General features: G+C 34.7%; 1 protein-coding gene across 1 annotated transcript in view; it reads right to left on the bottom strand.

Annotated features, from left to right (window-relative positions):
* LOC143223700 (uncharacterized) overlaps nt 1–8,352 on the bottom strand; it is a 61,466-nt gene extending 53,114 nt beyond the window's left edge. Inside the window, exon 1 of the mRNA XM_076452017.1 lies at nt 7,340–8,352. Within this exon, the coding sequence (XP_076308132.1) occupies nt 7,340–7,835 (496 nt within the window). The 5' untranslated portion in view covers nt 7,836–8,352. The remainder of the gene's footprint in view (nt 1–7,339) is intronic.
* Nucleotides 8,353–19,349: the final 10,997 nt, after the last annotated feature.

Genomic DNA, 19,349 nt, shown 5'->3' on the forward strand with positions numbered 1-19,349 from the left:
TTGCACAGGCATGGTTAAGAAAGCTGTTATCAACCAAAGGTGCTCATCAATTCTTTATGAAGTCTTTAGCAAATGAGGTACCATCAAATAAATCCTTTTTAACTATCTTGTGTAGACTTGGACAAATGCTCTGCTATAAAGCTTAACATGTTCAGCCACGTTGTGTAGACTTGGACAAATGCTCTGTTGTCAAACAAACGTTGTTGAATCCTCTCGTATAGACATTATCAAATCGTTTACCAAAATGTTTTGACCACTTTGTACAGACATTGACAACTGAGCTACTATCAAATAAAATGTGTTCGACATTCTTTTATAGACCTGGAAAAATTGGTTACTATTAAACAGAACTTTTTCTCAATCACCTTTCATAAACGTGAACAAACTGGCTAATATTAAACACAACGTGTTTAATTGTAATCAATGGACAATTCCTAATGCGCTATTATCAGAACAAAATGTTTTGAACAATCTTGTAAAGACAGTCAAAATGGGTACTATGAAATAAAACTGTTTCAACCATCTTGCATAAAGTTGAACAACTGGACTACTATTAAACAATAATACTTGATGAACCATGTTTTTCAGACATGGTCAAATGAGCTATTATCAAATAAACCTTTTCCAACCACCTTGCATAGAAATGGAGTAATGATGCTAATATGGAAGAGAACTTGTTAACCATCTTGTATAGATCTGAAAAGATGGGATCTACTATCAAATAAAACTTATTCAACCATTTGTGAAGACTTGGAAAAATGGGCTACTACTAAACAAATATTGTCCAGTCATCTTGTATAGACATTTTCAAGTGGGATGTTATAAAATAAAGCTTGCTCAATTTATCTTTTAAATGCATTATCAAATGGCCTACTCTCAAATAAAACTCCTTCAGCAATCTTTACAGGTATTGCCATATTTACTACTATCACGCAATTTGTTCAGCCATCTTGCATAGATATTGTAAAATGGACTACTATTAAAACTTTTATTTTACCATCTTTTTCAGAAATTATTAAATGGACTACTATCGAACGAATCTTGTTAAACTATCTTGTATAGATATTGTCAAATCAGCTACTATCAATCAACACTTCTTCAACCAGCTTCTATAGACTTGCATAAACGGGATACTAGAAAAAAAATGGTTAAAAAATGAAAACCTTTTAAGCTAGTAAAACAAGAGCTGGTGATTCTTTAGAAGAAATGTTCATGTACAATTTTGAAGTTTTGTTTACTATCGAATAAAACTTATTTAATCATCTTATATAGACTTAGAGAAATGAGCTACTACCAAATAAAACTTGTTTAACGATCTTTTAAAGACAGGTAAATGGGGTAATATTAAATAAAACTTCAACACTCTCTTATAGAATTTGTAAAATGAGGTACAACCAAACAAGGCATGTTCAGGAGTCGCATAAGAATTTTGGCGAATCAGCTTCTACCAAACACGGCATGTTCAAGCATCTTATAATGACTAGGCAAATGGGCTCGTGTAAAACGAGACATATTCAAATATATTGTAAACATTTATGTAAGTGGACTATTGCGAAACAAGATATGTTCATCCATCATGTAAAAACGTGAACAAATAAGTTATTATCAAACAGAACATGTTCAAAAATCTTTTAAAGGTTTTGTTAAATAGCTTAACGTCAAACGAAACAGGATCTCTGTTACTATTACGTGGTCAAATGAGGTACTATAAAAGAGTGAATGTTCAAGCATTTTGTAACTTTTCCACATTTAATACAAGCTTTTATTGCAGATAAGATGGTTGTTGCCTGACATGATGTGATACCCTAATAAATAAAGCTCTCACTCCATTTGTTGTTTTTCTCTAAAAGTGCCTATCATTAATAACAAAGACTACCATACTGATAGTTTGGCTTGCTTCCAAAAATAACAAAGTATTGGGAAATGAAACTGACTTCATACATAACCAGTAAGAGATACTGTTGACTGTGTAAGTTTCATCACTTCTTAACCTTTATTTTAACCTTTTTTATTGTCCTATCCCTTTAGTTTGTACTTGAGTAAATGACGGAAGATTAGAACTAGCTATTAGTTTTTGCGCTAATTTGATAGTAATAACGATGGAGTTTGGGTGGATAAAAAGTTCCACTCAGCTGACTGTTAATAACTAAGCATCCTTCTGTCGACCTTACACAAGTGGGTACCTATTGTCGACCTTTAAGTATATAATCAGAATCATACTTTTTTTAAAGACGATCTAACCTAGCATGACTTAATGGTTTGGGAGTTCGACTCGCGATCTGAGAGATGCTGGTTCGAATCCTCATCAATGAACATGCTCGCCCTTTCAGCCGTGGGGGTTGTTATAATACTAGTCAATCTCACTATTTGTTGGTAAAAGAGTAACATGAGCGTTAGTGGTACTTGGTGTTGACTAATAAATCACTACTAAATTAGGGATAGATAACTCATAGCCATTTTGTATCTTTGTGTGAAATTTAAAACAAACCCTAAAAACTCGGGTGCGATACTCTAGCTCCTAAATAGTCCGATGCTGTACTCTTGCTCCTGAACAATCGGATACCCTACCGAGGAATCATTAGGCACAGTAGTTAATACTTCTAAACAATCCATACCGTTACTCCTGAACATTCTGGTATTGTACTACTGTTACTAAACAATCAGGTACCAATTATTTCTGCTAAGCATTTAGTCATAGTACTGTCGCTTCTAAGCAATAGGGTGTGTTGTTTTCAGATAAGTTAAATTTCTTAAGTGTTATAACATCCTATCACTTAGACGTAATTACAAGTCGAACTCAATAAGAAGCACCCACTAGCATGCAGAACCCCAGCTCAGTGACAAGCACTCAATAACATAATCTCAAATTAATAACCAATACTTTCGACCTAATTCTTATTATCGACCACCAAGGTTCAATAACAGCCCGTATTGACCTTCTTCAACAGACACTGTAGAACAAACACTCAGTTGACGATTCAACCACTTTATTTTCTCTCTCAATTAAAGTAGAAGATAAAGTAATTTTTTATGTAAACAATAAAACTACCTTAATAGGGAAAATGGTTACGTACAATTTCCACAGTTTTGTTACATGCTATGTTTTATTTTGCTGTTTTTTTATAATTATTGTTTCAGGATAAAAGGAAAATGAATGAGTGTGAACCAGTACTGAGCAATTTGCTCTCATAACATAACTCTCCTCTCCAGATGCACCAAAAAATCAATAGCACTTAAGCGAGAATAAATCTTTTGCAAGAGCTCGGAATAAGTAAGAACACTTCACATTACGTCACAATAGATATGGTAACAGTATCGATCCAATCATTATTTACTGTCCCAATCCTTGTTTTGAGTCACAAGATGATTAAACAGTATTTGAACTTCATTTATTTGTTGCAAAGTACACCCAAGTTAATCTTTCGTTTGCCAGTATAGTTAATCAAGCCTAGTGAGTAAAAATGTCTTATTAAAAACGGCATTAATATAATACGTTCACGAGTTAACATTAAATTAAGAGTATATTTGTCATCGAACTCGTGACGATAAAGTCGCTATAATTCCACAATGAATCTTTTCCTATCAAAATATTTGTTTTCTACGTCGCGTAACTTTATCATATAATCCCGACTCTTTTTCTTTCGAAACTAAGTCTTGATTTATTAGGTTTAGTTAGATTTATGTCATTCAAAGAACACCATGGCTGCAGTATGAGCCGTGTTCTGTAGTTCAGAGTTTTTAGTGACCAAAAAAACAAACAAAAAAAAAACCCGAAGGGATTCTTGATAACAAGAAACCCACTTGAAATAAAAAATATATCTCGGAACGGCTGGTATGGGTGTTAACACTTTTGAGTTGAGAAAATATTTTACATAGAAGAGCGAACAACGTTTCGACCTTCTTCGGTCATCGTCAGGTTCACAAAGAAAGAGGTAACTGACCGGAAGCTGACCACATGTTTCAAAGGGGTTGTGTAACTGAGTGTCGGAATGTAGAGGGCGGAGTTAGATGTTTGAATATATAATTTATTTATTTTATTATATTAATATAGGTATAAAGGCGTTCCTTTATTCCTTTCAAACATGTGGTCAGCTTCCGGTCAGTTACCTCTTTCTTTGTGAACCTGACGATGACCGAAGAAGGTCGAAACGTTGTTTGTTCTTCTATGTAAAATATTTTCTGAACCCACACGAGCCGTTTTTGCATTTAAATTTCTCAACAAGTGGGTTTTCTCGACATCACTGATTATTAACACTTTTATTGATAAGCAGAGAACAACGTTTTGACCTTCCTAGGTCATCTTCAGATTGAGAACAAGTCTGAATGTGACCGTTGACGGACACACGTCTTAGGGACGAGAGTATACATGTGTACGGGATTGTAGGGGGCGTTGCAGTTGGAACTTAGGTTATTAAATAGTATAGGTATAAAGGTGTACCTTCATATTGGTTTCATTTGGGTTTTAGTTCCATAAGTACGGCTTCTTTGATTTTGCGTTTGTTAATATTTGTTTCCCTACTTAATATCTGGGATTCTTCTACGGTTATGTTGTGTTTATTTGATCTGCAGTGTTCGAAAGCATGTGAAGATGTTTTGTTGTTGTTCTTTGAATCTAGTTTCCATTTTTCTGCTTGTTTCTCCAATAAAGAAGTCGTGTATGTGTATCAGTTATGTTGGTGTTGTGTTAATGTTAACTCGATACAACTGAATGTTAATTTAACCTGTGAACAGGAACAAAACTAATCAAGTAGCATTTCTTAACCTCAGTATCATTACAACTGATACACATTTCAAAACAGAAATCTTCAGAAAAATAACCAATACTGGATTATATTCCCTGGGACTCAGCACACGAAACAAAACACTCTCAACATATTAAGAAACCAAATAAACACAACCACAAAACTGTGTTCATCAGATGAAATTACTGATAAAATCAACGACATAAAACACTTCATCAACATTAAATTTCTTCCAAAAACCGTAGAGAAAATTATACGCACACATCTCGACAAACATCAATAATACCATGATACAACAAACTACAAAACCTTGCACTGCATACCATTGTTTTCGACATCTGAGAAAAAAATAACCAACATTTGGGAAAAAACGCTGCAAGCCAGTAAACACCAAATTTATTCAAGAACCAGGTGCAAAACTAAAGTTCATACTATGTAAAAACTAAACTGACAAATGCAACAGCAACATAATTTATAACATACAATGCAACAACTGACACGACTTCTATATTGGAGAAACAAGCAGAAAAATTGAAACCAGATTCAAAAAACACAAAAAAAACACCTTCATACGTTTTTGAATACTGCAAATCAAATACACACAACATAACCATAGAAAACTTCCAGATACTAAGTAGGGAAACAAATATAAACAAACATTAAATCAAAGAAGCCCTACTTATGGAACAACTAAAACCAAACTCAAACCAATATAAAGGAACGCCTTTATACCTATACTATTTAATAACCTAATATATACGGCGACGCCCCCTACAATCCTGTGCACGTTTGTACTTTCGTCTCTAACACACGTGTCCGGCAACGATTAGTTGCAAACTCTCCTTGTCAAACTGAAGATGACCTAGGAAGGTCGAAACGTTGTTCTCTGTTTATCGATAAAAGTGTTAATATCCATACCAGAAGTTCTGAGATACAACACGAAGGGAGTTTCCCTTTGTGTATCAAATGTCAGCAACTTTTTCTATACGGTAAAAATTCAAGATAGAATATCTCTGGTCGTGTTATAAATTTATCTCATAGAAGCAAAATAAACATGACCATCTGTATTTCATTCCATACATGTGAAGTGAATATGACTATCTCTATCCTGTAATACAGATAAGAAATTTACTTAGCCATATCCGTTCAGTCCTATCTTACAAACGAATAATTAAAGACCAAGTCTCTCTAGTCTTTAATATGAATATAAAATTACGACCATTACTACACATTCTGTCTTACAAATGAAAAATTAGGGTCATAGCTATCCCACCTTATTTTACAAATATGAAATTATAAGGAACATAGCTATCTTATCTTATATCACAGCCACTTCTGTTAACCCACGAGAATAGCTCAATATATAAATCTTTATCCTGGGCTGTAAGTGCAAAATTAACAAGGCAATATCCATCTGATTTTATCAGAATGAAATTAACATGGCACACACAACTCTTCTATCCTATAAATATAAAATCTACAAGGCCATCCTAATTCCACACTATATACTATGTACAAAACTAATGAACATTGTCCTTTTAGCAGTCCCCAGTAGCACAGTGGTATGTCTGCTGACTCGCATTGCTAGACACCGGGTTTCGATACTCTTTGTGGGCAGAGCACAGATAGCCCATTATGTAGCTTTGTACTTAATTCTAAGCCAACAAACAAACCTTCTTACAACTAGCTTCAACCACACAAAACTAACGAAACTCTTAGAACTGATTCCAACCACACAAAACTAACGAAATTCTATTCTTTCCTAAATTATGCCAAACAAATTCCTTTATTTGTCTGCCACCTCCATAAACAAAGCTAATAAAACCGTTTTCCTTGTCAGCTTACACCACAAACAAAGCTAACAGAATATTTGTTTCGCCACTCTATAATTATTATTTATATGTATGTATATATACACATACACAACAAATTCGTAATAATAAACACGTAATCCCTCTATCTCCATCTTTTTAATTTCATATTATAAATATATTTGTTGTGTAAATACTGCAAGATCACTTAGCGGGTAAGTTCACATTAGACCCGTTAGATGTCACTGTATGCGAAGAGTATCTCTCGTCAACATTCACTGTGTGTTTACACTTAAATCAGTTAGGCTGTCACTCGGTCTATAAATTATGCATTTATTGGGTTACGTAGTTAAACGACTTCATAATTCCATAGTAGGGCTGTCTACATATTATATATAATTGGTCGGTTAACGCTTAAAGTGACATTGGACACTGTTTAAATAACCAGAATCTGTCATCAGTCATCGAAACAACTTGCTAATATTGTGTCATGAATGTCACGCTAAAAGTTCGCGAAATGTTTATGACGCGAGACTTGTGGAACATACGGTTTTGAACTAGACCAGATGTGAAAACTAAGTAAATATGAGATATCGCACATCTATTAAGGATACGTGGGCGATGCTACTACACCAAGAAGACGTATTTCGGTTTCCTTTTGGTATATTGAACATCGTATCAAATAACTGCATCACATTCACTGCTTATAAAGCACATTTGTTAAGTGAATTCACTTGATTAACCCTGCTAAGCCTTGAATACCAAATGTAAATCAGTCAGTCTTACCTTTAAGGTCTTGATTAAGACAGGAACTCTTCAGTTCTACAACTGTCTTATTCGTATCTGGCAAAGCAGCTTCTTTGCTTGGAGAGGAAAGAATCGAATCCGAGAGAGGTGAAAGGCTACTGGTTGAGGATGAGGACTTAATCGGCGGAGGGTCTTTCGAGTGAACACTGGTAGGCGTGAAGCTAGTCACTATGGAAGGGGACGTATTTACAAACGGGCCGGATAATGTTGAGGGCAGGAAGTGATACTTATATGTAGAACACGACAAATTTAGTGGCTGTTCCAAGAACCTAGAGTCTTTCTCCTCTAGTTGACAAACTACTCGTCGCCCTAAAATATCCTCAATAAAATGTGAAGTTGGTTGCCGTGGGGGTTTCCCATAGACGTGTGGGTGCCACGTATGTTTGATTGTTACTGTAGGAAGTGGTAGGGGCTCGGAGATCCTGTCGTTTCTTTTGGACGTGTCTTTTTTTTCCACGACCCCTTCCTTTTCCATGTCCACAATTGACCAATGAAACACTCGCAATAGCTAATTACTTCTAATTTATTTTACAAAAATTTGTGCTTATTTCAACAAATACATACATTACGTCAACCCAAAGCTCAAAGTATCCCCAGATAGCGACAAAACAATTCAATAACTATAGGATAATCACACGGTACTGCACTGCTAGAACTAAGCTACATCAGCCCCCTTGAGCGGCTAATGTACGTATAGAGACCTCTCCAGACTGGTAACTTTGAATCACACACACACAAAAACGATCCTACCAACACGAGAAGCAGTCATTCCTCACACTGAGTCACAGAGAAATGCGACCACACGACTACTTCACTCGCTCGGCGTTCACAGAAACGTTTGAACACTCCAAGCCAGTAAGCCTGCTGTTTGCTCTCTGCCTGAGACCAAAAAGGCTGCGAGTTATTAACGCAGGAAATGGCGCTCGAGTCATGGGGGCTATGAGGCAGACTCTAATCCGTCCCTAGGGGTGGAATGCTGGCGCACGCTCGTTATTAAACTATTGCTAATATAACAAGTATTGAAACTCGATTCTCTTTATACACGTATACATCAGAACGTGCCTCGTATTAACTCTCACTTATCTATAATCCGCAAGGTAAAGTTCTAAAGTGGACGCCACGAACTACTTAACGCTCTTACAAAGGACTGAAACTATTAGGAAAATGCAGGAAGGATTAACCGATTCATCACAGCTATTATAAGCTACGTACCTGATTAAGGCACTTAAGGTTGTTTGTTGTTACAAACAGAACACCCAAATGATTTTTATTCTTTTGGCATTGGAATAAAAAATTCAATTCTCACGCACCGATAATGAATGGAAGAAAAGACAGTTTTCAAATATCCATTTGTTTTATTGACTCCTGTAAAACGTTCATATACATCTGAGAAGAAGAAAAGAAAAAACAGAGGAGAATACAATAAAAAATGATATAAGACATGTGGCGGGAATCCAAAGTGACGACATCACTGTGACTTGTCACTTTCGTGCACGACGGTTAAACAAGGAACTAACTGACTATTAGTATGATTTTCACTTTCTTACTAGATTCCGAATGAAGGTACTTCGAAATATATATTTTTTAAATAAAGTGCAAGAAATTAATTGTTGTTTTTCACACGTTTGTTTTCCAGCTATCATTTGTTTTATCCGAACAGTGGTTGACATAACGAAAGTAATGACAATTTTTTAATATTGTGAAAAAAGGTTCAACTTATTTCTATGCCTTCGACAGTTTAGTTGAAGATCTATGGTTCGAACAAATTAGAGGCTAAAACCGTTACTAAGGCGACCAGTAGAAAAAAATTCAACAAAGCGATTAAAAATATATTCTGACTGAGGGATAATTAAGTTATATTAAATGTCACATTTTACTACTTTTTCCTTTATGAATAAAAGTTATTAATTATTTAAAAAATGGCAGAGTATAAACGTGGTTGCATACAAAATAATCTACTGAAGTAGATACAACTGTTCCCGCGTAATTTGTAGAATGCTGTACTTTTTATGCAAAGAGAGGGCGCTAATAACTCATTATGCAACTTTGCGCTCAGAAACAACACCAAAACGGTAGATTATAAAACACACAAAGGAGCGATACATGCTGATTTTGTTAACAAATCAAGTGAAAAACGAAATTTAATGACATGAATATCCTAGGATATTTCACATTACTTAGCATCAAATGTTTAGAGTTGCTTCCGTAACGTTAATGTTTTCCACTAGACTGTAAAACACGAATGGATTTCGAATCCAGCGCATCATTCGGAAAAAGATTACGCTTCCCATAATTCAATTAGACCTTATCAAATAAGTATTAAACTGTTTCGAAAGAAATTCAACGAATTTGTTGATAGAACATCTTTATGTATAGTCACTTTCACTGATGTTCAGAAATGTCAATTTCTTTAGCAAGAGAAAAACAAAACTTGAAACTTACTGCACACGTTTTTAACTACCCTATAAACTAGTTCATGACTGTACATTTCTTGAATTACTTTAAGAACTAGTTCGTGACTGTACACGTCGTTAGCTATCCTCCAGTTTAGTTTGTGGCTGTACACGTCTTTAATTACCATAAAGATGTGTCACTCATGCACTAATATTTACTGTGAAAATAGTTCCTGACTGTACACTCTTTTGACTATTCTAGGAACTAGTTCATGACTTACGTTCATAACTACTATAAGAAGTAATTTGTGACAGACACGCATTTGTCTGCCAGTCCGTGGTTATGTACTTCACAAAACACTGCAGTTATGTACTTGGAAAAACACTCTAAGCTGACATTTTGATATAAACTCAATCTTCAACTGTTTTAACAAAGGTTCTGTCACTGTCATAGTTTCAAATATTCTGGAAACAAACACGTAACTGTAAATAGTTTCTACTGTTCTAGAAGCTGATCCGTATTGTGTGTGTTTTCTTATAGCTAAGCCACATCAGGCTATCTGCTGAGTCCACCGAGGGGAATCGAACCCCTGATTTTAGCGTTGTAAGTCCGCAGATTTACTGCATTACGAGCGGGGGACTTCGTAATTTAAATAGATTCGACTGTTCTAGAAGCTAATACGTATTGTAAATAGTAACATCCGTGCTATGAACTTATCCGTGACTCCCATAAGGTTAAAAAATTACATTATCAAAGAATATTACTTAAATTGAAATATTATACTATTGTAAGAGGTCACTTGTTGCTAAAGGTTATATTGTTGTGAAAGGTCACTTGTTGCCAGCGTTTATACTATCATGAAACGCCACTTGTTTGTAAAGATTACGCTGTTTTGGTGTGAACCAGACTTAGTAAGTCGCAAGTGTTTTAAATCTCTAGGGCGATTATTGATATTTTAGGTTTTTAATGACGGAAATTTACTAAAGTATAAGTCGGGTCAGCACATGATGTAAACACGTGCTTCTTTCAAAAGGAACGTTTATGAGAACTTTGCAATTCTCCTGATAATTACTGATTTAATTAACTGAGTTTTGAATGGTTTATTAACTGATAATTTACTTTAATTTGGAAACAGTTCAGTGTTCATTTAGATTAAACATTTTAATTAACTGTATCTAAACATAGATATCGTATCTTTCAATTCACGAATCCCCGTCACATCAAGTGTGCTCGCCCTTTCAGCTGCGAGGGCATTATAATGTGACGGTCAATCCCACTATTCGTTGGTAAAAGAGTAGCCCAAGAGTTGTCGGTGGGTGATAATGACTAGCTAGCTACCCTCTCGCTAGTCTTACACTGCTAAATTAGGGAGAGCTAGCGCAGATTGCCCTCGTATAGTTTTGTGCGAAATTCAAACCAAACCAAACAAAACTCTCTCTGTACTTAAAGGTAATTCATTTTAAGTTCTTCATTCGACTTCGATTTTTTCAGAAACATAAAATCATGTCGCCACAAGGCGTATATAGTGGTAACGTTAATATATCTACGATGCAGTATGGCAGTTTTAGCTAAGACATTACGCGATTTTTTTTCCACAAATAAACGGATTACATGTCGACCCCCTATTTTTGATGCATGTCCTTACAGTGATAATTTCCAATCGCTCTACCTGTTTGATAACAAGCACGACATCGATATACTTGTATTTTCGTAACAGGATACACATCCCAGTCATTTAACATAATCATAAAGATATTTGTTTTGTGCCTTGATGTTAAAACAACATATAAAATTTCCCAGTTGATACAAGGTATTGTTCCTGCCTAGGTAAAGAATACACTAGCACAATCGCCGTTGTCTATATACAGTCTTTGTGTCAGGAAGAAAGATGTTAATTTTGGAACTGTTGTAAGAAATGTTCTCAGTGTTAGAATATAATTTTTTTTTTCCAAACGAAGCTGCGAATTGTGATTATGTAATGATCGGAAAACTTCGTCTATTATCCAGATTCAAGGGTATTAATAAGTACGGCATGTAGTTGTGAAGTTAATAATCATTCAGTACATTTCTTAGTTCACTGTCAGAAATGTTTGGTTTGGTTTGAATTTTCCGCAAAGCTACACGAGGGCTATCTGCGCTAGCCATTCCTAATTTAGTAGGTTAAGGCTAGAGGAAAGGAAGCTAGTCATCACCACCCACCACCAACTCTTGGGCTACTCTTTTACCAACGAATAGTGGGATTGACCGTCATATTATAACGCCCTCACGGCTAAAAGAATGACATGTTTGGTGTGACGGGGATTCGAACCCCTGACCCTCGGATTAGAAGTAGCGTGCCTTAACCACCCAACCATTCCGGGCCTCATTAAAAATGTTATTCATAGTTCACTGTTAGGAGATAGATTTATTGGGTCTATTCGGTTACTCGGATGATTAGCGAGGAAACTCTTAACTCGGTTTGATTGTGAGTTAAGAGTATTTACTTTTGGCCAAGTAATTTGTGTTGAAACGTTCGTGAACTCAGGCTTACAGTTACAAGTAAGAAACTTTATGGAAGAAATAAATTAATTTGTTGTCCTCAGATGGACTGGATATCGCATTATTTTTACTAAATAACCCAAAGAAAAAATACTCGTTCTTAAAATACATTGCCAAACTAACTACATATGTTTGTAAATGAATAAAGGGCATAATAAAGTTCAACTTAGTCCTACTACAGTTTTAGTATCGATTCTGTGTTGTTTTTTTCTTTGTTTTGGCCTTGCAATGACAGTCACATCACTGGTCCATGATCAGTCACTCAGTTTGTCATACAAGTGTGTTAAACCGGATGAGAATACTTCTTCAGGACCTTGTACAACTTGCGACTTGTTATTCTGACGTGCGTCTAATAGTTTATCTTTATAATCTAAAGAATTATATATATTTCTCATTTGTGATCGAACAGTGTTATCTGCCACTCAGGTGATCGAACAGTGTAATCTGCCACTCAGCAGATTTAATAATGTGTATATTTTTATTTCCTGACTGGTGTCGTTTCTCTCGAACACAGTTCATCTTAACTTATTAAACACACTGATTGAAACTAAAAACAAACCGAGTCTGTGGATATAATAAACAACTTAAATATGATAAACATTTCTCATAAAGTAACAACTGATCTACCTGTTCAGGTGTGAGATCCATGAACTCTGAGCTCGTGGTTATTAATTCAAACTTCAGGCTTATTTTAATGTAGGCAATCTTTTATTTTACGTAAAATGTTGCCCTTGTATAAGTATTAGTTTTCACTAAACGTCTGTATTCGGCTAAAACCGAGCTGCTGTTAGACATGTATTTGCTAAGCCTAAATACCCGCTCGCTTCAGACAGGCGTTGTTCATCAAACGCGAGGATTGTATCACCATGGAAACAAGGAAAATATAGATACTGAGTTCGAAAGGCAGAGAGAATCAGAGTATTCTATTCTCAGATGAACGAGGAAAATCGATCGTAGTTGAGGCCTCTACTTTGACTTGTAAGAGATGAAAGCTATGACGTAGTGGAGTCCAACGAGGCTTTTAAACGGGATTAACTGACGGTTATCAGTTTTCTTGTTAAACCAACTTTATAAACATAGAAGTGGTTTACGCGTGCGTCTGTTATTCACTTTGCATATTATTCGTATCTTCTAGGTTTTGTGTGATGTTTTTCAAAGGTTGTTTCCACTCTAGGGTTTGATCCTTCTTTGACCTTTATACTCTGAAAAATCCCAATTTGTACTCTAGAATTATCAGCCTATGATATTTATACTTTGAGAAATCCCAGTATCTACTCTATTAATTTTAGCCTATGATTCTTATACTATGAGAAATTCTGATAATTTTATTAAAAGCTAAGAATAACGAAAGAGCTTGAAGAGTTAATGGGAGATTGAATTATCTCAACTACATCAATGAAACATCGATAAGAGTCTCACGTTTTCCACAACATATTGTTTTTGCCGCGAAAAGAATTATCCATCGCTAGGAAGTCTGAAAACATTAACAGATTAAATAGTTCTTGTATACTTGTTTTTCTTTTACCAAAGCCATGCCCAAACTTTAACTATGATCTCGTCTCTCGAGGTTATCCTATTATATGAATGGTGTGTTTAAGGCATTGATATTAGCCTTTCTTTAACGAGAAACACCTGTATTACAGACTAGACTAGTGATTCATTTGAACCTAAGGATGGTTCTCTGTTTTACAGAAATGAACTAGTGATTCAGGAGGAGTTAAGATGGATCTGAGTATAACACGTTTAACTCATAATTCAGGTGATGTGAAAAGTGGACTTCTGTATTACAGAATGGACCAGAGCTTTAGGTAGCACTACAGCAGCTCTTGTATGAGCTACAGCTACATATTGACATGGACTTTAACGTGAACATCACATACACAAATACACGTAAAACTGGACCCGTAGAGCGGGATGACGTAAGAATCTCCACCTTTGATTAACTTACACAAGTCAACTTGTCGAAGCTAGTGTTAGATTATTAACACAGCTGATTAAAGATAGCATCACTGAAATATGAACTGATATCCTTAACTAATCCTAACCCAAGCCCCTGAAAAAAACATACTCGTCTTAAATGACACAGAAATAATGTCCTTCAGTACAATATTAGAAAGATTCTGTAGGAGGCTGTAACTTATAAGGTTTGTCCATCATAATGAACCATTGCTATAATCACTATTAAGTGCTTATTGTGGTGGAAAATTAGCTAAATATTATAGAAGAAACTGACAAATCTTGATCTCTGAGAATTTCTTATAAGGTTTAAATAATAAGAATAAATGTTACTTAACACAATAAGTGTCTCAAAACATTCCCTTTACTCTACTTATATGGAGATGCAAATACGATTTCAATATTTAGAGCGATTTCATTTCAAATTACTTCACCTTATGAAACTCCTATTACATATTGTTATCAAATATGGAAATATCTTGCTCGCCTAACAAATAGAAGAACATTATTTTTTAGTGTCTCGTGGCTAGTATGTGTCGTCGTTTCCCACACGAAGCACGATATATGAACCCCCGGAAAAGTAAAAAAAAACAAAAAAACTCTCTTAAATTAAGCAGTTAATAACATCTAACGTTAGACTCGTGGTGTCAGAAAAACACGTCGACTCCAGAAATCAATTTCACATAAGGCTATGATACCCTGTAACCCACACGTTTTCGAAAAGTAAACCTTACTTTGCCAGGGACCAAAAAATAAGGATCAATCTTTGTAAAGCGCTTAGTTTAAAAGGTATCGTATTTTTGAGTTAACACTAGACAGTAGCTGTTAATAACACTTACTACATCGGGGTTTTTACTGTTAAAGTTTCCACATTTTACTTGTCTCGTAGATTGATTAATTGGCTCAGTTATTAATGATACATTGGATGTTTAGTGAAAATAAAAGGCATTCGTTATTAAACAATGAATTTTATATTGAAAAATGTGTTTAGTCTACTATCCGCTATTAAACAACGCCCCTTCCACACACACACACACACAGTGTCACAGTGGTATGTGCGGACTTACAATGTCAGAAACCGGGGATCAATACCCGTGGTGAACAGAACACAAATAGCCAATTGTGTTAATTTAAAAAATAAACAATAAATGATTAATTTTTATGTTGAAAAGTACGTTTTTGAAGTTTGGTCTACCATTAGCTATTAAACAATGAATACAGTTATTATGAAGTTTTACTTGTACCATACATGTGGTCCAAAGTGGCACAGCGGTATGTCTGCGGACTTACAAAGCTATAACCCGGAGATCCATACCTGCAGTAGATAGAGCACAAATACACCATTGTATACCTTTGTGCTTGATTAAGAAAGAACAAACACACATCTATACATCTGAGCTAATGAAACTACAAGTTAGTTGGTCTTGAAAAATACTTCTTCCACACGTAGTTTGTTCTGAGTTTCTACATGATATGTTGTATCTAAAAACAGTAACTAGTTTATCTCGTAGCGAACTTAGCGTGGCTAGGACGCTCGACTCGTAATCTGAGGGTCACGGGTTCAAATCCTTCTCACACCCAACATGCTCGTCCTGTCAGCCGTGGAGGTGTTATATGTGATGTTCAATACCACTATTCGTTGGTAAAAAGAGTAGCCCAAGCGTTTATGGTGAGTGGTGATAACTAGCTGTCTTCATTCTGGTTCCACACCCTTAAATTAGGGACAGCTAGCGTGTAACTTTGCGCGAAAATTATAAACAAATAAACAATCTCAGAGCGAACGAAACGAAGTTTATCATATACAGCAATATCACGTTCGGTTAATACATGTCATGTAGTGTTTCGTAAGCTCCCTTTTGTCCCAGCAATCTCTTTATTAACCTGAAGATGACTTAAGAAGGTCAAAACGTTCGTCGCTGTTTTATTGGTAAAAGTGTTAATACCCTTACCAGCCGTCCTAAGATACATTTTTATTTCAAGTGGGTTTCTCATTATTAAGCGAGTTTTTTCATTCATTTAAACTGCCATCTGGTGGTAGATCCTGCAGGCTTTTCTGTACAAGAGGGCGTTCAAGTTTGTAAATGACGAACTTGTTTTTTTTGTTTGTTTGTTTGTTTGTGTTTTTGCTGTAACGTGTTAAAATAAGGTTATTAAATGTGGATAAACTAAAGTTAAAATTAACTCATCTCTTTATGTTCCACGACTGCTATCCTAAAAACTATCCTTCTATTTGCTACATCATACATCAGTAATCAACACATGAAGGATTTTTCTGACATTACCATGAAACGTATTACGTTTTAAACCGTTTTTAAGGCAATGTAACTTAAAATAACTACTTGTTAGCCTGTAAACGCTATTTATAATTATTTTGGCTGAATTTACTTGAAACATCTGAGAAACACAACTATCAAAACGAACGTGAAGTGCCTAAAAAGTTAGTTTACTTTACATATTACATACTAAACCATCCAAGAATAACAAATTATGTCTGTGTTTGCCTGACTGGAGGAGAATGAAAGTTTTGTTGTAAAATCTTTGTTTTTGTCTCTAGTATTAGTTTTAATCGTGATAATTAATTTTAATTTATTTACATGGTTTTAGGTGTATTTTTACGGTTTCAAATTATGATGTTTTGCTCAATTTAATATGCTGTTATTATAGGATATATTTTTAATATTTTAATACAAATGATTGTTTGCCAGAGGGAGCTTGTCATGACGTTAACGCTTTGTTAAAAGCAAAAAGATTCTTGTATAACAAAGAATACTAGATTAGAAATACATGTTAGAATCAGTGAGTTATTCAGTCAATGGTTCATTTTAATGTCAGTTAGTGAGTTATACGATAATAGTTACTGCGTTTATTCGTCTGGGATTCAGTTTATTAATGAATAGTCAGCGTGTTTTTATTGATCAATAAATGAGACATTCTAAACAAATTAGTTTTGTATTTGTTGGAAAGTTAGTTTGTGAAGTTTGATTTCACCAGTGACTCAGCCTAGAGTATACATCTTTTAAATAATTAAACAATTCCAGTGACTCAGCCTAGAATACACATCCTTTTAATAATTAAACAATTCCAGTGACTCAGCCTACAGTATACATGTTTTTAATAAATAAACAATTCCAGTAACTCAGCCTAGAGTATACATCTTTTTAATAATTAAACAATTCCAGTGACTCAGCCTAGAGTATACATGCTTTTAATAATTAAACGATTCCAGTGACTCAGCCTAGAGTGTACATCCTTTTAATAATTAAACAATTTCAGTGACTAAGCCTAGAGTATATATGCTTTTAATAAATAAACAATTCCAGTGACTCAGCCTAGAGTATACATGCTTTTAATAATTAAACGATTCCAGTGACTCAGCCTAGAGTATACATCCTTTTAATAATTAAACAATTCCAGTGACTCAGCCTAGAGTATACATCCTTTTAATAATTAAACAATTCCAGTGACTCAGCCTAGAGTATACATGCTTTTAATAATTAAACGATTCCAGTGACTCAGCCTAGAGTATACATCCTTTTAATAATTAAACAATTTCAGTGATTAAGCCTAGAGTATACATCCTTTTAATAATTAAACAATTTCAGTGACTAAGCCTAGAGTATATATGCTTTTAATAAATAAACAATTCCAGTGACTCAGCCTAGAGTATACATGCTTTTAATAAATAAACAATTCCAGTGACTCAGCCTAGAGTGTACGTCCTTTTAATAATTAAACGATTCCAGTGACTCAGCCTAGAGTATACATCCTTTTAATAATTAAACGATTCCAGTGACTCAGCCTAGAGTATACATGCTTTTAATAATTAAACAATTCCAGTGACTCAGCCTAGAGTATACAGTGTCCTAGAGTATACATTTAATAATTAAACAATTCCAGTGACTCAGCCTAGAGTATACGTCCTTTTAATAATTAAACAATTCCAGTGACTCAGCCTAGAGTATACATCCTTTTAATAATTAAACAATTCCAGTGACTCAGCCTAGAGTATACATGCTTTTAATAATTAAACGATTCCAGTGACTCAGCCTAGAGTATACATCCTTTTAATAATTAAACAATTCCAGTGACTCAGCATAGAGTATACGTCCTTTTAATAAATAAACGATTCCAGTGACTCAGCCTACAGTGTACGTCCTTTTAATAATTAAACAATTCCAGTGACTCAGCCTAGAGTATACATGCTTTTAATAATTAAACAATTCCAGTGACTCAGCCTAGAGTATACATGCTTTTAATAATTAAACGATTCCAGTGACTCAGCCTAGAGTATACATCCTTTTAATAATTAAACAATTTCAGTGATTAAGCCTAGAGTATACATCCTTTTAATAATTAAACAATTCGTTATTCTTTGTGTGTAATTGAAATTGGCATTATTTTTACCAAATGGCACAAAAGATCTAATTAAACGTTAGAATAAATTATAATATTGATGTCAAAATTAAGATACAAATAAAATAGAATATTAGCTAAACTTCACAAATAACAAGAAGAATCTCAAGCAAGTTTGTAAACTTGTTCGTAACGATTAAATGGCTAACGAAAAGAAACAGAGTTTTGCAAGTTCAAGGAGAAAAAAAATAAAAAAATTGAAAGATTATTCTTGTCATTTACCTGTGAAAGCCTTAAATCAACTGCTGATAAAAATGACAATTCGTTATGATGTTGATAAGACTTCATTTGATTCAGGTGAGATGGTACGGCTATACAATTCCAGTTACAAAAGAAAACAAATTACAATGTTCAACAAATGTTCTCTGTAAATACGTACAAGTAATGATGTGGGTTACAGAATCCAGAGGGTCAAGCAGCGTATGCAAAACGTAATCTAACATAATTATCTGAAGGTAAAAGAGAGAGCGAGAGGGAATAGTCAACCGGGTAATTACAATGAAGAATTCTCCAGATAAGAACTATTCTAGTTTTGTTTGTTTGTTTGTTTTGGAATTTTGCACAAAGCTTTTTGTTTGTTTGTTTGTTTGTTTTGGATTTCGCACAAAGCTTTTTGTTTGTTTGTTTGTGAATTTCGCACAAAGCTACTCGAGGGCTATCTGTGCTAGCCGTCCTTAATTTAGCAGTG

Source organism: Tachypleus tridentatus, chromosome 8, assembly GCF_004210375.1.
Source record: "Tachypleus tridentatus isolate NWPU-2018 chromosome 8, ASM421037v1, whole genome shotgun sequence".
NCBI classification, from domain to species: Eukaryota; Metazoa; Arthropoda; class Merostomata; order Xiphosura; family Limulidae; genus Tachypleus; species Tachypleus tridentatus.